Genomic DNA, 22,055 nt, shown 5'->3' with positions numbered 1-22,055 from the left:
TGATGTGGGATGATCGTCATAGCTAGCATTAATTCAGGCACTGTGATAACTGTTTTTATATATTTTTATTTCATTTAATCCTCATAACAGCCCTGTGAGGTAGTTACTATAATTGTCTTTATTTTACACAGGAGGAAATGGATTCAGGGAAGTGAATTTACTTATCCAGGGTCAGACAGCTAATAAGTAGCAAAGTTGAGATGTCTGAAATGTATTATGACAAACAATGTGTGCACTATGATCCGCTTTTGTTAGGAAAAATACATATGGGGGCGCCTGGGTGGCTCAGTAGGTTAAGCGTCTGCCTTTGGCTCAGGTCATGACCCTGGAGTCCTGGGATGAGTCCCACACTGGGCTCCTTGCTCAGCGGAGAGCCTGCTTCTCCCTTTGTCCCTCCCCTCTGCTCGTGCTTGCTCTCTCTCTCTCTCTCTCTCTGAAAAACAAATAAAATCTTTAAAAAGTACATATAGATATATAAGTGTATAGATGTACGTATAAAAAGCTTGGAAAGAAATATATCAAAATAGTAACAGTAGGCTGATGCAATTGTGGGTGACTTTTCTTTTCTTTCTGCTTATAATTTTCTGATTTTTGTGTTAAATTTGGGGGCTGACTCAGAAGGAGGAAGTGCCGCCAGGAGGCAGGAATTACTTGTGTAATTTTAAAGATGACTACATTTTACAAGTTTGGTGGTAGTGTAGAGCAGCAACACAGATTTGTGGGAAGTGTTTCCAGACTGAGAGAAGGAACACCAGTGGGAAGGGGGAGCTTGCCCCAAGGGAAAGAGAATGGCTCCTGGAACCAAGTGCAGGAGAGAGCAGGAGAACCTAGTGTCAAGGGCACCAGTGGAAGAGGCAACCTTGAGGAGGAAGACTCTCATCCCCATGTGGTTGAGGGGTGGGAGAAAGGCAGAGAACTGGGGAAGGGCAAGGGGAAGAGGGAGAAGGGAGGGAGTTCCTGCCCCATGACCTGAGTCCTATCACTGAAATTCAAAGCAGGCCCCCTACTGAGGGGTCAGGTGGAGGGGGATGGATAGGGGATCTGAGGAGAGGGAGAGGATTTGGAACAATCACTGGGAGAAATTTGATACAGATATATAAAAGGATTGCCTTGCAGCCCTTGGGGCCCCGCTGAGGCTGGCTGGCCTGGCTTTGTAGCGGAGCCAACTTCATGACCTTCTCCAGCAAAAGCTAGCAGCCGGGGAGTGGGGGTTGGAGAGGATGGACGGTGGGGTTTTCACAGGACTGGGGATTGGCAGAGCAGGTGCTGCAGAAGGTCACTGGGAGAGTGAGTCCAGCAGTCAATGCTAGCATGGCTAAGTGCCTGCTCATGGGCCCGACTTGGAAGGAGGAAGAGATGCCAGCAGGCTCCTGATGGCATCTGGGAAAGGAGAAGGGAGGAAGGACAGCCTGGTGGCCATGGGGGCCTGACAGGGTAGAGGGAGACCAGTAGGAAGCCGAGGTCAGGGGGCTGTTTCTGATTCTGAGATGTTGAAACCTCTCCTCTGGAGCCCTGGGAGGAAGCAGGAAGCGCGGCGGGAAAGCATGCAGATAACAGGGTGAAGAGAGCTTTCCCATAAGTCTGGCTGATGGAGGACAGCTTAGCAGTCCTCCATCGAAATTGCAAATGCACTTTACCTCTCAGTCGGCAGATCAGCTTTTAGGAGTTTCTCATCCAGATATACTTACTTGCTTTGGTGCGAGACGATTGTGGCCCCCGTTGAATCAAGACAGCATTGTCTGGGATGGCCACAGGTCAGAAGAAGCCCGGAAGTCCAGCCAGCATGCGTTCGTTGAATAAACTGCGCCTCATAAAATGGATATTTATGAGGATTTATTTCTCAGCTGGGTAGCTGAGAAAAGGGGGACGTTTCTCTTATTCAGTAGAAGAAGCCAGGTACAGAGATCAGTGGGAATAGTTTGCAGTGTCTTTGCTAACGCATGCATAAAACACCTCCCAAAGAACACAGAAAAAACTGTTCATATAGGCTGCCTCTGAGGAGGGAGAACTGTTGGCTGGGTGACAGGATCTGTTTGGAAAGCAACTTTTCACTTGTCCTTTTGTTTATAGCTTTTTTCTTTCTTTCTTTTCTTTTTTTTTTCTTTATGGAAGTATAATTGACAAATAAGAATTGTATATATTCAAGGTGTACAATGTGATGTGCCTTTTGAATTTTGAGCCATGTGAGTATATTACTTACTGAGGGAATAAAGTAATTAACTAAAAACATTATATACAGGTATACATATATCTATGTGTAATTTGGAGCTCTTTTTTTAGATAGTAAATCATTCAATTAAAAGCACAACTAAAACTCCCACCAGAGAGGTTTTACTTCAAACCAGTGAGCTTGCCGGGGTCATGGGTGGGAATTTGGCTGTGGTGAAATTGACCATGTATTGAAATAATTGCTGAGCCTGGGTGATGGGTATATGGAGGTTCATTTTCACCTGAAACATGAATGAGCCCCTTTAGCAAGGCAAAAATGGTCACATCGCAGCCCTTTCATGCAGTTTAAGCTAATAGTGTTCTCATTATTTTTGTAAATTTTCCATAATATAAAGGTTTTTCCAAAGAAAGGAAAACAAATGAGCTCCCACCAGGCTCTTGCTAGGAATATCCGCGTTCTTTCTCATCCCAGCCCTTGTGTCTTGTAATTGAGTGGAAATTCCCATTCCCCATCACCTTCTGAAAGAGCAGTGCTGCCTCCCTCGTTCCCTTTAGTCTAGGACCCTGTACTGTCCTCGGGTGTTTTCCTGTTAACAACAACCTCTCCCCATCCGGTTGCATGTTAATTGGGTACCACCTTATCCTTATTGCTGGGGAAGCTCATCGTGTTCTCAAAAAATCACTTCTTTGGCTTCTTATGATCACTCGACATTCTCTTCCTGCCTCGTGGTCTATTATTAGGCCTCCTAACTAATTTGGGGCCATGCTCTTATCCCGGTTACGTATAGTTATCAATCTGGGGGCTGATGTCTCCGGAACATTCAGTATATGGCCCCGCCAAGTTCACCCTATGCCATCGGTAAGCACACTTGTGTTCAACCTTTCAGCCTGAAGTTGTTTTGCTTATGTCGGCATTCCTTCTGTTACCTCAGGAGCTATGGTGACTTTGGCCTGGTCCCCAACACCTGCCAACCCATGCCCTGTTGTCTGTCCTCAGGGGGCAGGTGGCTTCTCCTTGCTGCCTGCAGGCCTGGGCATCTTCCCTGTGTCCCACAGTCTGTCATTCAACCCTGCATGCATCGCCCACCAGCACCCCAGACTGAATTAGTTCCCCCCACTTGAAGCCTCCCCTTTACCCCTCTGGACACAGCCCACTCTGGCCCCATTCCCCAGGCAGCCTGGGGTTAGTATGCCCTCCCTGCGCTCTCGAGCTTCCTTTAGCACACCAGAATGTGCTTCCCTTCCAGACGATGAGCTCGTGGGTTAAGGATCAAGACTGTGTCTCACGCTCCCTTGAATACCTCACACTCAGCACAGCATCAGGCACGTGGTTAAATGTTCAAAATATGTCATTTTTATAATTTTAAGACTTTTAACATACAGAAAATTGTATGCAAAGGTACTAACAAGAACCTTCACATGGCCTTCATCAAGACTCATCGGTTGTTAGCATCCTGTTATAATGACCATTCTCCCTACAGACACACACGCGTGCGCACATGCGCGCATGCACACACACACACGTATTTTCGTGTGAAGCGCTTTAGACTGAGTTGCAGAATCATATTCCTTTGCCCCCAATACTTCAATATGTATTTCCTAAGAACGAGACATTCTGTTAGACAAACATGTATAGGTTGGCAAATTCAAGAAATATAACGTGGATACACCACACAGGCCATATTCCAGTTGTGCTAATTTTCCTGAGAATGTCCTTCCTAGCTATTTCTCTTCTGGTCCGTGATGCAGTCGAGGATCACACATTGTATTTGGTTGTCATGTCTCTTGATTCTCTCAAGTGTCCTTCAATCTAGAACAGCCCCTGGCCTTTCTTTGTCTTTCATGACATCAAGCTTTTGGAAGAATACAGGCCAGTTGCTTTGTAGAATGCCCCCCAGTTGGTTTGCCTGATGTGTCCTCATGATGAGAGGTTGCACATTTCTGGCATGAGCAAAACATAAAAAGGCTTCTATGATTGTTGGTGATGTTAACTTGGATTAATTGGTTAAATGCCCGCCATGTTTTTCCGCCGTAAAGGTATGATTTTTCATGGGGCGCCTGGGTGGCTCAGTCAGTTAAGAGTCCAACTCTTGATTTTGGCTCAGGTCATGATCTCAGGGTCATGATCAAGCCCTGCATTGGGCTCCATGCTGGGTGTGGAATCTGCTTGATTCTCTCCCTCTCCCTCTGCTCCTCCACCCCCTCCCTCTCTAAAAAAAAGTGACTTTTCTTTTTGTACTTAATAACTAATGTCTGAGGAGATACTTCGAGACTACATAAATAACATGTTTCTCACAAAACTTTCACTCTCCAGTTTTAGGATCCATAATGACTCTTGCCTGAATTTGTGCTCACTATCGTGGTTGCCAGATAGTAATTTTCAAAATAACACCTATGCATTGATTAAATGAGTTGCTCATTTGTCCTACGGAAGGGATGCCTCCTTTGCTAGGACAGCAGCCTCTGGTTGGCTGCAAGAGTGAAGTCTAGGTAAGACAGGCTTGCAGTGCTCAGAAACCTTAAATGAGGTCAGTTCTCCTCTAAGCCCACTGGCCTTTATCAGGACCCAGAATGGACTCCGTGGCCTTCCCAAGGTGATCTCCATGCTGAGGGCCTGCAGCAGCGGCCTGCTTAGTCAGCCCCATGCCTATAGGACCCATGCCTGCCTACTCTTAACTATTCTCCATCCAACTTAGGAGCAGAGAAGCTAAAGGTCGGGGGCATTCTTGCTTCCCATTCTGACTTATTTGAAAACCATTGGATCTGCCATTCTGGAGATCCACATTTTTAGGCACTGGGATCAAGGCATCATTTTCACGTGGGTTCTTGTACAGAAAAGGAGAGTCACCATGACTGCATGGAGGGCCTAGGGAAGTCCATGGTGGAGCTGTTTCTCTTTGGGGACTGTGTTTGTTTCCTAGGGCTTCCGTAACAATTACCACAAATGGGGTGGCTTAACACATTAGAAATTCGTTCACTCAGTTCCAGAAGCTAGAGTTTGAAATCAAGGTCTGGCAGGGCCATGCTCCCTCTGAAGCCTCTAGGGCAGGATCCTTCCTTGCCTCTTCCAGCTTCTGGTAGCCCCCCGGGGTTTCCTGGCTGGTTGCTGCACGGCTGTATGTAATCTCTGCCTCCATCTTTCTCTAGCCATCTTCCCTCTGTGTCTGTGTGTGTCTTCACATGGCATTCTCTCTGTGTCTGCGTCTGTTCAGATTCCTCTCTTCTAAGGACATCAGTCATATTGGATCGGGGCCCACCCTAATGACCTCTCTTAACTTGATCACATCTGCAAAGACCCTGTTTCCATAAGGTCACATTCACAGGTACCTAGGGTTAGAGCTTCAACATATCTTGCGGGCGACTGGGGGGTGGGTGGTGAGGGGACCTGAACCCATCACAAGAACCATGTGTGAAATCCAACCCATTAGAGAACAGGAAGTGGAGTGCTATTCACTATAATGCTTCAGCCCAGTATCATAGATCTCTCTGTCCCTCCTGCTCACTCTGGGCTTGGTTGGCTTGGCAACATGTAAGGAAGGAAAATGAGATAGGCAGAACATACTCAGCCCCCTTGAAATAGAGTTTGGACATAATTTTCAAATAATTGCAAGCTATTCTCGTGGCCATTACATAGAGGACAGCAGCAGAGAACAATAACAGTCTGCAAGGCTCTGGCCCCTGCACTTCTTTCTGGAATTCTTATAATTGCGATAGAAATGGATTTGTTACTATTTGACAGATGGGGAACATGAGACCCAGAGAAATGAAGTGACTGACAGTAAATTTCACACAGGGCAGGATCGTGTCTGTGAAGCGTAGAGCCTAGCCCCATGGCAGGCACTCCGTAAATTCTGAATTTACTGCCTGAATGAGTGAATGAATGACTTAATCTGAGATGGTGCCCCTGGTGTTCATGTTTGGATCCATTCCTCTTTCCGTGATCCCTCACAAATGACTGCAGAACAAGGTGTTGTCCTGAGACAATGGAGTTTAGGTGCATAAACAATGAATTCTGTTACACTGAAAAGAAATTAGATTAAATTTAAAAAATAAATAAAAAAGAAGTGACTGTGTCAATTTCAGATTCTTTTGCTATCTTTAAGAACCTTCTGAATTCTGTGGTAATGAGTATGTCAGTCTAGTTGATTTCTTTTCCTGCTCCCCTCCTGATAAACCGATCAAGATGCCATTTTGTCAAGATACTTAGGCATTGGCTTTAATTTTACTTGAGCTACATAATTGTCTAAAAATCGTAAATTTTTTTATATTTTAAAATATAAATTATAAAATTATATTCGCACTAAAGGCAGGCCTTAGCACATAGACTGTTATACTGTAACAATGTATCAAGGAAGTAAAGAATTCAGGATATTACCTTCATATCTTTGAAACAGAATACTGATAATTCATTTCTGGGTCTCCATCAGCATCACTGAGGTAGCCAAGAAAGGTCCATTCAGCCTAGCCAATAAGGACTCATTAACAGTGTGCTGTGCACCCAACCATATGCTGGGTGGGGGGCGGGGGGTGGGGAAGAGAAGGAAGCTCTCTCCAGGAGCCTCCAGTCTGGTGAACGATGTGGCATCCCCATGGGAAACAGTGAACAAAGAGAAGTTGACCCTTGCTAAGCACCTAGTAGGTGCCAGACCCTGGACAAACCCTATAAGGCGGGTAGTCCCCCTATTCAACAGATGAGCAAACCGAGGAGCCGAGAGGTTAAGACAGCTTGCCCAAGATCACATAGCTAGTAAGTGGTAGAACTAGTGTTTGAACCCAACAGGCCCGGGACCCAACGTAAGAGAATAAGATGAGACAGCATACAGTCAAGCATTTGGTTGCTTGGGCAAAGTTTCAGGGAGATGCATGGAATCTAAGAAGGCCAAGATGGGGCCTCTGGGAGCCAGCGTATGTCAGGAAGCTGAGAGCATGCAGCAGGCACTCCCATGCCACATTTCTGTAGAACCTGCCCATTACAACCACCTTTTTCCCACTGAAGGGCCCAGGCTTGGTCCATCTCCTCCTCTGGTATACTTGGGAAGGTGGGGAGGAGAAGCTGGGTCACGTTTCCCCCTTCAACTCAAACTGCCCCTCTCTGAGGCTGGCTGAACTATTTCTCTTCCCGGTGCCTGACCTCGTGGGGCAGTTTCTCAACCCAGAAGCACAGCTCCCTTTGAGCTGGGAAGAGCCTCTCATTGGAGAACCACAAGACCCCCAGCTGCCCTGCCCTGCCCTCTCCCTCCTTTCCTACCCTTATGCTTCTGTTCACGCGTAGAAGGCATGAAAGGAATTTAACGTGTTTCTGCTTTTTTTTTCCCATGGCAGGGAGAAGAATTGGCCTAGTCAGATATAGAATCTTCCCAGTCTGCTCAAGGCTTTGCCAACCAAAGAGCCTCCATCAGACACATCAGATCTATAAAATAAAAAAGAGGGCACCTTCATTCTCTGACGTTGTTTTCCGCCAGTGATGAAAAGGAAAAGTTTCTCCTTAAGTCTGTAGTTCTAATTCTCAATAGTTACGGTGTTTGGGGGTGGGAACATGTGGGGAGGGTTCTCTGAAAAAGAAAAATGGGATAAATTAAAAGCTTTGTGGTTACTTAAAAGAAATGTCTGAGGGACACCTGGGTGGCTCAGTGGGTTAAGCGGTTAAGCGTCTGCCTTCAGCTCAGGTCACAATCCTGGGGTCCTGGGATCGAGGCCCACATTGGGCTCCCTGCTCATGGGGAGCCTGCTTCTCTCTCTGCCTGCTGCTCTCCCTACTTGTTCTCTCTCTCTCTGACAAATAAATTTTTTAAAAAAAATTTAGGGGCACCTGGGTGGCTCAGTCGTTAAGCATCTGCCTTCGGCTCAGGTCATGATCCCCGGGTCATGGGATTGAGCCCCACATTGGGCTCCCTGCTTGGCGGGAAGGCTGCTTTCCCTCTCCCACTCCCCCTGCTTGTATTCCTGCTCTCGCTGTCTCTCTCTCTCTCTCTCTCTCTCTCTGTAAAATAAATAAATAAATAAATAAAATCTTTTAAAAACTAAAAATAAATTAAAAAATAAAAAATAAAAGAAATGCAGGACTGTGCCTGGATTTTTTAGACTTTTTACTTTGAAATAAGGATAGATTCACAGGGAAAAAAAAGGAGAGATTCACAGGAAGTTGCCCTGCACCTAATCTCCCGCACTGATTACATCACACGTAATTGTAGTACCATAGAAAGCCCAGAAAACTGACATGGGTACAATGCGTGTGTACAGTCATATTTTTAATTACATGTATAGATTTGTGTGACCACCACCACAATCAAGGTAAAAAAAAAAAAAAAAAAACTATTCTGTCACCGCAAAGATCTCCCTGGTGTATCCCTCTGTAGTCACACCCACTCTGCCCCTCACCCCCGCCACCATCCCTAACCTCTGGCAACCGTTAATTTGTTCTCCCATCTCTATAATCCTGTACTTTACAAACTACAGTTCCCGGGACACCTGGGTGGCTCCGTTGGTTGGGCGGCTGCCTTCGGCGGTCATGATCCCGGCGTCCTGGGATCCAGTCCCACACCGGGCTCCTTGCTCAGCGGGGAGCCTGCTTCTCCCTCTGCCTCTGCCTGCCACTCTGCCTGTGCTCGCTCTCTCTGACAAATAAATAAAGTCTGAAAAAAAAAAAACACTTCCCTTATCAAAATGAATTGGCACCTCCAGCTTCCATAGAATCACGGGCTCAAAGGAGTGACTTCTCTAGCCCAGTTTCTCACCCTGTGCCCAAATTCCCTCTGTAGTCCTTCCGAGTGTCCGTCCATCAGCTGCTACAACATGCAAACCAGAACCTTCTCCAGGATCCTGAGGTATGTGATATATTTAGAGCAAGGACATTGTTTCCTCCTACAAACTTAAAATTATCAAAACTCTTACTCTTAGATTAAATATCACAGAAGCCGCGCTCATGTGCTGATTTTCCCACGCTATTCTATCCCAAATGAGCATCTCCTTTTTCCATTCTTTTACCCAGCGAGAGGGATGAGATGCAGGAGGCTTGGAAGGCTCACAGAAAATTCCAAAAATCCCTTCCTTACAGATAGGTTAAACAGTCTGGCCTCCAGCAGTTGGAGCCTTTCAAATGTAAGTGGGCGCATGTGTGGAATTTATTTCCCATCGGACTGTGACTGTGTTATCTCCATCATATCTACTAGTCATGGCGGGGGGAGATAACTCCCCAGGACTCACTCATGGTGGGTGAGAGCTTTGCGGGGCGCTCTATAGCCTGGGCACGTCAGAAACTCATGCTAAGCCCAGAAGGGGCTAGCAGAAGTCAAGTCATGGGGGTTCAGTGGGCTAGGATTAAAACTAGTCCCGGGAGAGGGGAGAGAGTCCTCTCCCGGAACTGTTTTGCAGTCTTTCCACTTTGCACAAACTGAACTTGCTCTTCACAAAGAGCACCTTGTTGCTCCTTCCCCGCCCCCCAGCCCTCCACCGCCAGAGCTGCACATGTGCAAATCCAGACTGAGACCCCTTAGGATGTGCCCTTTAGAAGAGATGACTTCAAAAGGGCCAACCAGGGGAGGGCACCTGATTTGGGGCCCAGGAAACACTGCAAGCCAATGAATACCTCCTCCTCCTTGAAGTATGGCCAAAAGTACCCTCGCTCCCCACGTTCTGAGCGGGGACTCCTGCCTTCCAGAACATTCCGCACTTCCCCTTAGGGAAGGAGAGGATGAGCAGTGAGGGAGGGAAGGCGAGAGGACAGCTAGCTGTGTGCCCCACCCCAAGTGCCATGGCTCTGGGGCCCCACTGTGGCAGCTTTCAGCCCGAAGGCTGGTGGCCCACAGTATGACTAGTGAATACAGCTGCTTACGGCCCAGTGATTTCCCCTTCGCTAAAGAACCTATGAGCATGATTGGTAATGTCCAAAGTGAAAACATATGTCCAACTGCTTTAGGAATCCGGACAGGTGCTGAGCTGCTTTGGTTTTCTAGGGGGTAATTTCTGTGGCTCCTCTTGGGCTATTTCTTTACCTGCGGTAGCTGGATAGACCACGGCGCCAGTTTATGGTTGGGAGGCTGCTTGGGGCTCTGCCCCTTGCTCACTGGGAGGCAAGTAACTTCAAACCTCCTGGCCTCAGTTTCCTCATCTGCAAAAGAGGGATAACTAACGACTGCCCTCCTAACCTGACAAAGGAGGTCATTTAGATAAACATGGTAGCAGCATCTTCGCACAAGTTTCAGAAGGAAAATGTAGTGATCAAACTATTCAAATACAGTATTAAAAATATTGTTTTAGGGACGCCTGGGTGGCTCAGTGGGTTAAGCCTCTGCCTTCGGCTCAGGTCATGATCCCAGGGATCTGGGATCTCGCCCCACATCAGGGTCTCTGCCTGGCGGGGAGCCTGCTTCCTCCTCTCTCTCTGCCTGCCTCTCTGCCTACTTGTGATCTCTGTCTGTCAAATAAATAAATAAAATCTTTAAAAAATATATTGTTTTAGGGCTCCCGGGTGGCTCAGTGGGTTAAGCGTCTGCCTTCAGCTGGGATCATGATTTCAGGGTCCTGGGATCAGGTCCCACGTCAGGCTCCCTGCTCAGTGGGGAGTCTGCTTCTCCCTTTCCCACTCCTCCTGCTTGTATTCCCTCTCTCAACTGTCTCTCTCTAATAAATAAATAAAATCTTTAAAGACATAAAAAATAAAATGTTCTTCAATGTTTAGAAAAACATGCTTTTTGTAACTCAAATGGTTACTTTTATTTTTTATGAAGTTTTATTTTCATTCCAGTAGAGTTAACATACGGTGTTATGTGAGTTTCAGGCATGCAGTATAGTGATTCAACAAGTCAATACATGACTCCGTGCGCATCATGATAAGCGTACGCTTTAGTCCCCATCACCTAGTCCACCCAGCCCCCCACCCACTGCCCCATTGGTAACCATCAGTTTGTTCTCCGTAGTTAAGAGTCTGTTTCTTGCTTTGTCTCTCTCTCTTTTCCCCTTTGCTCATTTGTTTTCTTTCTTTCTTTCTTTCTTTTTGCTCATTTGTTGTCTAACGTCCACATATGAGTGAAATCCCGTGGTATTTGTCTTTCTCTGACTTATCTCACATAGCATCACACTCTCTAGCTCCACCCATGTGGTTACAAGTGGCAAACTTTCATTCTTTTTATGGCTCAGTAATATTCCATTGTATATATCTACCACCTCTTCTTTGTCCATTTGTCTCTCGATGGGTATTTGGGGCGCTTCCATAATGTAGCTATTGTAAATAATGCTGCCATAAACACAGGGGTGCACAGATCCCCTTGAATGAGTGTTTTTGTATTTTGGGGGGAAATATCCAGAAGAACAACTACTATATTAGAGGGTAGTTCTATTTTTAATTTTGTGAGGAACCTCCGTACTGTTTTCCAGAGTGGCTGCACCAAGTTTGCATTCCCACCAACAGTGCACAAGCGTTCCTTTTATTTTTCTTTTCTTAAAAAAGATTTTGTTTATTTATTTGAGAGAGAGAGACAGCGAGAGAGGGAACACAAGCAGGGGGAATGGGAGAGGGAGAAGCAGGCTTCCCGATGAGCCAGGAACCAGAAGTGGAGGCGGGACTCGATTCCAGGACCCTAGGGATCATGATCTGAGCTGAAGGCAGATGCTTAATGACTGAGCCACCCAGGCGCCCCAGGGGTTCCTTTCTCTCCACATCCTCACCAACACTTGTTGTTTCTTGTGTTTTTGATTTTAGCCATTCTGACCTGTGTGATCTCATTGTGGCTATGATTTGCATTTCCCTGATGATCAGTGATGTTGAGGATCTTTTCATGTGTCTGTTGGCCATCGGGATGTCTTCTTCAGAGAATCATCTGTTCATGTCTTCTGCCCATTTCTTAATTGGATTCTTTGTTTCTTGGGGGTGTTAAGTTGTATAAGTTCTTTAGATATTCTGAATACTAACCCTTTATCAGAGATGTCATTTGCAAATATCTTCTCCCATTCAGTAGGTTGTCTTGTAGTTTTGTGGATTGTTTCCTTCCTTGTGCAAAAGCTTTTTATTTTGAAGTAGTCCCAATACTTTATTTTTGTTTTGGTTTCCCTTACCTCAGGAGACCTATCTAGAAGGATGTTGCTACAACCAATGTCAGAGAAATGACTGCTCTTGCTCTCGTGTAGGATTTTTCTGGTTTTGTGTGTCACATTCAGGTCCTTAATCAACTTTGAGTTGGTTTTGTGTATGGTGTAAGACGGGAGTTCGGTTTCATTCTTTTGCATGTAGCTGTCCAGTTTTCTTTGTTGAAGAGACTCTCTTTTCCCCACTGCATATTCTCTCCTCCCTTCTTGAAGATTAATTGACCATATAATTATGGGCTTACTTCTGGGTTTTCTATTCTAGTCCATTGAACTATGTGTCTGTTTTTTGTGCCAGTACCATACTGTTTTGATTACTACAGCTTTGTAATATAACTTGAAATCTGGAATTTTGATACCTCCAGATTTTTTTCCTTTTCAAGATTGTTTTGGCTCTTTGGGATCTTCTGTGGGAGCTTTTCCCCTATGTTCAGGAGCAAGACAAGGATGTCCACTCTCACCACTTTTATTCAGCATAGTACTAGAAGTCCTAGCCACAGCAGTCAAGCAACAAAAAGAAATAAAAGGCATCCAAATTGGTAAGGAAGAAGTAAAGCTTTCACTATTTGCAGATGACATACTATATCCAGAAAACCCTAGAGAGTTCACCAAACAAGTACTAGAACTGATAAACGAATTCAGTAAAGTCACAGGATACAAAACCAATGTACAGAAATCTGTTGCATTTCTATACACTAATAGTGAAGCAGCAGAAAGAAAAACAATCCCATTTACAATTGCACCAAAAACAATCCATTTACAATTGCACCAAAAATAATAAAATACCCAGGGATAAGCTTAACCAAAGAGGTGAGAGAACTACGCCCTGAAAATTATAAAACACCAAGGAAAGAAATTGAAGACGACTCAAAGAAGTGGAAAGACATTCCATGCTCATGGACTGGAAGAACAAATATTGTTAAAATGTCTCTATCACCCAAAGCCTCCTACAAATATAATGCAGTCCCTATTGAAATGCCAACATTTCCCACAAAGCTAGAACAAACAATCCTAAATTTTGTATGGAACCACAAAAGACCCCGAATAGCCAAAGCAATCTTGAAATAAAAAAACATTCTTAAGGGGTGCCTGAGTGTCTCAGATGGTTGAGGGTCTGCCTTCAGCTCAGGTTATGATCTCGGGGTCCTGGGATCGAGTCCGGCATCGGGCTCCCTACTTAGCAGGGAGCCTGCTTCTCCCTCTCTCTGTCTGCTGCTCCTCCTGCTTGTGATCGCTGTCTCTGACAAATAAAATCTTAAAACAAGAAAAAAATTCTTAAAATAACTCTTAGTCTTGGGGCACCTGGGTGGCTCAGTGGGTTAAAGCCTCTGCCTTCGGCTCAGGTCATTATCCCAGCGTCCTGGGATCGAGCCCCGCATTGGCCTCTCTGCTCGGCGGTGAGCCTGCTTCCCGCCTCTCTCTGCCGGGCTCTCTGCCTACTTGTGATCACTGTCTGTCAAATAAATACATAAAATTAAAAAAAAAAAAAACTCTTAGTCTTATCTATTTTAACAGGCCAGGTTTTTTGGCCTATTTGGACTCAATTCTTACTATTCATTATATTTTTTAGCATGAGGGTGAGGTTGGCCATAAAATCTTATGAAATTGTTAAAAAAAAAAAAAAGAGTGTGGGATAAAGTGATCCCAGTACTGGGAATTTGATCTCATGCATAAAGACAGCTCGCTTCGTTAAGCCAGTGTGCTTACCACTTTCCAGTAGGATTGACTGTTGCACAACAGTAAGCTGTGCCCAGGTCACTGGGTTGTAAAGTGCAAAGTCAATCAGAATCACCCCTGTGGTGTCCATCAGCAGGCCGTGTTGCACGCCTCTTCACCTGGCCTCTGTGTGTGTGTGTGTGTGTGTGTGTGTGTGTGTGTGTGTGTGTGTGGACAGATTGCCCTGAACTGGATCCCTGGGGTTTTGAGCTGAGAACTTCATCAGGTTCCCGCTACTGGCTAATTAATCATCGAATTCACTCGTTGCAAAACCAAGTAGCCATGCTGATCCATTAGTGCAGGTCCCCAGAGTCATAAGGACAGCCGACAGAGGAGGAAATGGCCTGATCTCCTCCCAGGATTACCAGGGAGAAGCTCCCGAGATCTGATGAGTCCCTGCTAACCTGGGGGTAGGATCCAGGAATGATGCTTTTTATACCTTTTCCTGTAACAGTCCTTTGAGAAAGCTGCGCAGCCCACCAAAGGGCCTGTGGCCTTGCCCAGCAGTGCCCAGCCGCTGAGAGGTCCCCCGTCAGTCCGGGTAAGCCACACTCTTGGACGGAGCTAAAGAGACCACCCAGCAGGTTGGAAAGTAAAAACGCAGTCTGTCAACTGTCTACCCTTTCAGGCCCTGCGAGGTCACACCAGTCAGGCAGATTTTTTTTAAACTGCGTGGCCCAGCTGTTCGGGTCTGTAACCTCCCTTCCCTCCATTCTGGGACAGCCTGTGATTGCAGTTTGGTTCATATCTGGGTCAAAGGTAACTGTCAAGAGGGAGGAACTTTGATAACTGCTCCAGGTTTGGTTTTTTTTTTTTTTCCCTGAAATATTGAGCCGTCTACATGATGCCATAATAATGGATGGAAAAGTGAAAAGGTCTTTTGGGGGAGTAAGCGATCGCTTTTGAGATAGCAGATGGTTTGGTTTTCTCTTGCTCTTGTTGTTGCCAAGATGGCTGGTTGGTGTGTGTTGTGCAAACACATACTCTCTCCTTGTTTTGTTTTGTTTTTTTACTGAGTTGCCCTAACAGTGAAGTCCCTAGTGGGGAGGCTGCATGGTCTAAGTGGTAAAATCATCAACTGTAAAGCCAGGCACATTGAAATGTATTTGCTGTGAGATCTTGGGAACGCCGAATAATATCTCTGAGTCTCAGTTATCTCATCCGTAAATTGGGCAAGATAGTATCTGCCTCGAAGTGTTGTTGTGTTGCAGGATGGTTATGAGGCTATTTTAAGTGTGTGCCTTGGGTCAGGCAGTCAGTATTTCTTAACTTTAAATGCGCATACAGATCACGTGGGGATCTTGTTGAACTGCTGACTCTGATCCAGTAGGTTAGGGGTGGGGCGGGAGGGTCTTCATGGCCAGTAAACTCCCAGCTGATCCCCGTGACCATACTAGGAGCAGCAAGTAGGTCATTTGCAAAGTGCCTACGACAGTTAGTGCTCAACACATGATCACCCCACAATAATTCAACCAACTCACTGACAAATTACTGATAAGAAATTTCCTGTAGGTTTTCTTTTTCCTGGGGCCCCTGGGTGGCTCAGTCGGTGAAGCGTCTGCCTTCAGCTCAGGTCATGATCCCAGGGTTCGTGGATCGAGCTCCGCATCTGGTCTGTCTGCTCAACAGGGGAGCCTGCTTCTCCCTCTCCCTCTGCAGCTCCCCCTGTGCGCGTGCTCTCTCCCTCTCTCTCTCTCTCTCTTTCTCTGTCTCAAACAAAACAGTAAAAAATTTTTAAAAATTCCCTTTTCCTCAAATGTAATACCGGTCTGCTTATAGCTATGTTCCCATAGCCTTTTGCAAAATGGCCCTTTGAGATTGGCCACAGCTGGTAATTTCTGAAGGCAGGTAATGGGTACGTGGGCGGGGATCATTATACTATTCTCTCTTCCTTTGTACATGTTTAACATTTTCTGAAATACATTTATTAAATTTAAAAAAGACAACCCCGGGGCGCCTGGGTGGCTCAGTGGGTTAAGCTGCTGCCTTCGGCTCGGGTCACGATCTCAGGGTCCTGGGATCAAGCCCCGCATCGGGCTCCTTGCTCAGTGGGGAGCCTGCTTCTCTCTCTGCCTCTGCCTGCCTCTCTGCCTGCTTGTGCTCTCTCTCTATCAAATAAATAAATAAAATCTTAAAAAAAAAAGACAACCCCAACAGAAGATTTGTAGGGTAGTAATAGTCTATGACACTGAAATGGGGGGGGGTGTCATGTCACTATACATCTGTCCAGACCTGCAGAAAATACACCGAGTGAACCCTGATATAAACAATGGGCTTTGGGTGATAATGACCGTCGGTATAGCTTCATTCACTGTAACAAATGCGCAGCCAGGGGACATGGATAGTAGAGAGGCTATGCCTGTGTTTGCGGGGGTGGGGGGGGCATGTGGGAACTCTCTGTACTTTCTATTCAAGTTTGCTGTGCACCCAGAACTATTCTAAACAATAAAATCTATTATGAAAAACCACACAAACAAATAAAAAACACCTGTTTCCTAACAGCCTGAGAACAGCAGGAGATACAGGTTACCTAGTACACTGATTACCTCCAAAAACACGTTCATTACAAGAGAGAAAGCTTTCATTTCGATTCTGCAAATAAATCCATTCCTAACCTGGCCTTCTGTGACCCATGATTACATAAAAGTAATTGACCCATCCGCCCCAGGGTTTAGCACATTTTTTCCCAGTACCATTAGCACAGTTCACACTTCACTTTATCACAGCGCATTGTGCATTTTTTTTCCCCTCTGCCGTGGTGGGCTAAAAAATCCATCCACATCTGCATAAAATCATTTATTCTTTTCACTTTGTTGAATCAGGGCTTTCCTCCACCTGCCTGGATCACGTCCGGAGCCGCCCAGCTTGGGCGTTCATTAAGACAGTGATTCACAAAGCAAGGGCTAAGCTAATTGGAAAATGCATGTAGTGAGCTGGACATTCTCCATCATCATCACCTTCCTTGAACTGGGCCCAGTTTCTATTAGGTACTGAGCTGCCATCGCTCAGGATAGGTGTCGTTAAATCTTTGGACAGCTTTTGATTAACAAAAGTGACAGGGGGGCAAATCAGAAAGAAATCCTCTCTAAACCAGGGGCTTAATTGATTCCTCTCTTTTCTGCCTATGACTTACTTAGAGGGTCTTTGATGTGGTAACTGGACCAGGCCTCATCCCAGTGGCCTGTGGGTGGGTCAACGCTTTGTTCCTCTGTCTGGTATTTAATCCTGGAGAGTAATGTTCTGCTCTGGTATGTTGTTTATCACTTCCAGATTATAGGTGTAGCAAATATTTTCCTAATGAAATAATCACTAACTTGGCATTCTCCTGCGGGCAGAACACAGCCAGGCTCTGCGGGGCTCTCCATCCGAATCTTCTAGTGGAACTGCGTGGTTCCCCCTGCACCCCACGCCCTGTAATGTCCTTTGGGTCCGTTTTATACCGTTCCCTTTGTGTTCTCGCAAAATGTCAGGGCTTTAGGTGCTGCTGGCAATCTTCAGTCTTCTTCCTAATAACAAAGTTGTGAAATGTCCGGGTTCTGTTTACGCGCGCGTGTTGAAACCTGTAGGTGTCTCCCGGGCAGCTGCCCTGTCGCCTCTCCGCCCCAGTGTTCCCTGAATGAAAATATCCAGGAGAGACACTTGACCCCAGAATCCCTTCTAGAAACCTGAAACTTTACAAGCTGCCTTTGTACAGTTCTTTCTGAAGTTAACTTGGGTGGCAGAACTGTGCGGGTCTAACGATTTCCAGGTGACAGAAACACCTGCAGCGACAGATAATCAAGGCGCTGGCCCCGCCTCTTGTGCGTTTCCTGTTTGCCGGCTGCTTTGGGGATGAATCACATTTGTTTGCACGGTGACAGCCCTTTTTTTACCCTGTTCCCGATTAAACTTGGCCCTGCCTGGGGCCCCTTGGGAAGTCTGGTTCTTCCTTCGGGAGCCCACGTTCGGCCCCGTCACGTCACGGCCGGGGAAAGGCTTTCTTGGTGGCGCACAGGAAGTAATAGCCTCGGAGTCTGAATGTCTGTCTCCCTGGAAATTGCTTTAAAACAACTGGCCACACCTCGCGGTCCCCTCGCCCTTGTCTTCGCTTGTGAGCCCACCCTGGAAGGGCCAGCTCCCACCCTTCCCACTGCGGCCGCACGCGGGGGGCGGGGCCAAGGCTGGCCGCGGGGCACTTGTTCTGCCCCTCCCCGTGCCACCGCACTCAAATGTGGACCACCAGTCCGCCCAGTGCCGACGCGCAGTGGACCTATGATCCCTTGCCAGTCACCTGAGGATGACAGCCTGTCCACGTGTGACAGGTTTCAAGTTAAACGGAAGGGCTTCAGTGAGTTGAATGAAGTAATCTCTAATAGGGGAGATCCAACCGCATGATGATTCTGGGAATCTACTTTAGAAACTCACTTGGGGGGGTGTCCTTTTACAAAACAGCGAAATTACACACTTCAGAGAGGAGGAAATCTGCCTAGGAGAGACACTGGTTACAAATTTAGTCTTTGATAGGAAATACTGTTACTGAGTCATCGAGAATAAACCCCTTCCAAGATTATAAAGGAATAAATTCTCCCATACTGTTATCTAGCACCCTTATGGGTTTTTTTTTTTTACATTTAAATTGTTGATCCATCTAGAGTTTATCCTGGTAGCATCCATCAGTCCAACTTCAATTAATTGACCAGTATATTGTTTATCTATTCTGAGAGGACACTTCTAGCATATACTAAATTCCCAGATGCTTTTGAGTCTATTTCTGTACATTCAATTCTTTTCCATTGGTTTATTCATGGGCCAGTGCCACAGTTAGAATTGTTGGGATTATATAAATGTTTTAATTTCTAGAATAATTTCTCCCATTAATCTTCTTTTGAAGAGTTTTCCTGGCTGTGCCTACTTCTTCTCCATATGACTCTAGAATCAGCCTGTCTAGATTAAGAAGAGATACCAAAACCTCTTGGTATTCTTATTGGAAGCATATTAAATTTATGTAACAGAAACAGTGGAGGGGCACCTAGGGGGCTCAGTCAGCTGAGTGTCTGACTCCTGATCTCCGCTCAGTTGTTTTTCTTTTTTTCCCAAGGTTGTATTCGTCAAAGAGAGAGAGCACAAGCAGAGGGAGTGGTGGTCAGAGGAGGCAGAGGGAGAAGCACATTCCCTGATGAGCAAGGAGTCTGAAAGGGGAATCGACCCCAAGACCCTGGGATCACGACGTGAGCCCAAAGCAGACATCTTAACCAACTGAGCCACCCTTGTGTTCCTCAGCTCAGGTCTTGATCTCAGCCCCATGTTGGGTTCCAGACTGGGTGTGGAGCCTACCTTATTTTTAAAAAATATATATATATTAAAAAAGAAACAAGGGAAATTTTAATGATGTCAAGATTCAGTGATGTCCAAAAACAATAAGAGGTCTTTCCATTTGCTCAAGTCTAGTTTTTGGTTTACCAGGAGTGTCTTATAGTTCCCCTCATAAAAGATTTTGAACTTTAAATTTAAACCTAGGGTTTTTGAATTTTGATTTTTGCTACCATAGATTATTCTCTTCATTAGATCTCCAAACTGGTGTTTGTGTGTGTGTAAATATGATCTATAACCTTGGAATGGTCTGGGGTTTTCTAGGGTTCAAAATCCAGAAGTCATAAACCATTCAAAAATTCAACTACCCCACATTGTTTTCCATGGCAAACATACCATAAGCAAAGTCAAGAGAAAAATGAGAAGCTAGAAGGAAACCTTTGCAACTCCTTAGCACAAAATGCTCCTACAAGCCACAAAGAAGAAAACCACCCACCCACCCGGGAGCATGGGGTGGGGGAAGAGAGGATATGAATAAATAGCTCTGTGAAAAGGTGGTCAACCTCACTTTGGAGTTATCAGGAAAGTACGCTGAGATGCCACTTCTCATCCATCAGATCGGCAGAACACACGGCTGCTGCGCGGTTGCTGGGACAGTGGGAGAGCAGATACTCGGCAGTGCTGGTAAAACCGGTCAGGAGGGAACCGGCTAAGTGAATTATGCTACACGCCACACAAGAAAACACTAGGCAGCTGTTAGGAAAAGGAATGAGGATACTTTTCACTGATCTAGAAAATTCTCCTCGATCTAGCACTCAGTGAAAAAGAAGTAGGTATTTGCAACAAGGATGTGGATGGAACTAGAGGGTATTATGCTCAGTGAAATAGGTCAATCAGAGAAAGACAATTATCACGTGATCTCACAGATATGAGGAATTTGAGAAACAAGACAGAGGATCATAGGGGAAAGGAGGCAAAAATGAAACAAGACGAAACCAGAGAAGGAGACAAACCATAAGAGACTCTTAATCACAGCAAACAAACTGAGGGCTGCTGGAGGGGAGCGGGTGGAGGGATGGGATGACTGGGGGATGGGCATTAAGGAGCATGTGTGATATAATGAGCACTGGGGGTTATAGAAGACTGATGAATCACCGACCTCTACCTCTGAAACAAATAATACATTTTATGTTAATGGAAAAAAGCTATGTGCTGTACAGTATGTAGAACAAGCTACTGTTTAGATAGAAAACCGTAAAAATGAAAATACATATTTGGATAAAGAAACAACGGGGGCGCCTGGGTGGCTCAGTGGGTTGGGCCGCTTCCTTCGGCTCAGGTCATGATCTGAGGGTCTTGGAATCCAGTCCTGCATCAGGCTCTCTGCTCAGCAGGGAGCCTGCTTCCCTTCCTCTCTCTCTCCCTGCCTCTGCCTACTTGTTATCTCTGTCAAATAAATAAATAAAATCTTTAAAAAAGAAAAAGAAACAATGGAAGTATATTTAAACCAACCACAGTGGTCACTTGAAAGGGCCTGAGTAGACAGGGAAGGCAAGCGGTGATTTTTTACAGTACACCTTTTTATTTTTTCAGGAAGTTATCTCCACCCCCAATGTGGGGCTCACAACCCTGAGGTCAGGAGTCGCATGTCCCATCCACTGAGCCGGCCAGGTGCCCCTGTATTCCTTTTAATAGTTGATTTTTGAAGCACGTGACTATTACCTATTCAAAACTTTTAAACAAATTAATTCCCCTGGCAAATTAAGAAACCTAAGACATTTTAGCTCACCTATTTCACTTTTTACTTTTCCTGTTTAACTCACAGGGATAGGAGACAGCACAGCAAACAGGAGACAAAAGGTAATTCCTCAGAGGCAACCAGAATGAAAAGTGTACGTCTGTGTGAAACTCAGGCCTCCATTTTCATTTATTTATTAAAAGTAATTTCTGTCCTTTACAATGTGTTACCTCACACACACACGCACAGAGGACTTGATGGGGACAGAGAAGGATATCCTCCAAACGTAATTTTTTTTACAAAGTTTAAAATAGATTACATTTCTGTGCTTTTCAGTCATTATACAATGTACAGACATGATCCATTTAATAATGATTTATCTTTCCCAAATTGTTAAACAATAAGGATTTTCTATGAAAGAGTATACATAAAAGCTCTCACTTTAGAAGCAAAGTGCTATTTCCTGCAGAAACCCACCTCAAGCATACATTTTGTGTGTAGGTATATTCCTTGAGAAGACAACAGTAGCAGTGCCTAAGTTCGTTCTATAAAAACGCCTGAAAGATGATTTTCAAGAGACTCAATGCGTTGTGCTCTCAGATAAAAATCCTAAGTCAAAAGATCAGTTATTTTGATAATAACAGAACTGCATATATACGTTAAAGATCAGAAGAGGCTATAAAGAAATGTAAATAGTTGTGCTTTGGGGACTTTTTTTTGGTAAAGTTGTTTCAATAAATAGAAACTTAAAAAATGTCTCAGTGACTGATATAAAATAGACACGTATCAAGGATTTTCTATACCTGGCTTAGAGTTTAAAGGTGAAAAACATCTCCACATACAACATCCAGCATCTGGTAATCCCAGGCTGGGCCAGTTGCTGACAGTCAGGCAAAGGGTTAGGAAGAACCAATCAGGGGCGCCTGGGTGGCTCAGTGGGTTAAAGCCTCTGCCTTTGGCTCAGGTCATGATCCCAGGGTCCTGGGATCGAGCCCCGCGTCCAGATCTCTGCTCAGTGGGTAGACCCTGCTTCCTCCTCTCTCTCTACCTACTTGGGATCTCTCTG

General features: G+C 45.4%; 1 protein-coding gene across 3 annotated transcripts in view; it reads left to right on the top strand.

The window, feature by feature from the left end:
- The window catches only part of LOC111162163 (family with sequence similarity 122C), a 69,236-nt gene extending 61,432 nt beyond the window's left edge, over positions 1-7,804 (top strand). For all 3 annotated transcript variants that reach the window (XM_022526360.1, XM_022526359.1, XM_022526358.1), the window contains one exon: positions 7,492-7,804. In XM_022526360.1, the coding sequence (XP_022382068.1) occupies position 7,492 (1 nt within the window). In that variant the 3' untranslated portion in view covers positions 7,493-7,804. The remainder of the gene's footprint in view (positions 1-7,491) is intronic.
- The last annotated feature ends 14,251 nt before the right edge of the window (positions 7,805-22,055 follow it).

Source organism: Enhydra lutris, unplaced genomic scaffold (genome assembly GCF_002288905.1).
Source record: "Enhydra lutris kenyoni isolate GAN:26980312 unplaced genomic scaffold, ASM228890v2 scaffoldscaffold89, whole genome shotgun sequence".
Lineage (NCBI taxonomy): Eukaryota > Metazoa > Chordata > Mammalia > Carnivora > Mustelidae > Enhydra > Enhydra lutris.
This window is presented reverse-complemented; position numbering and strand designations above follow the sequence as displayed.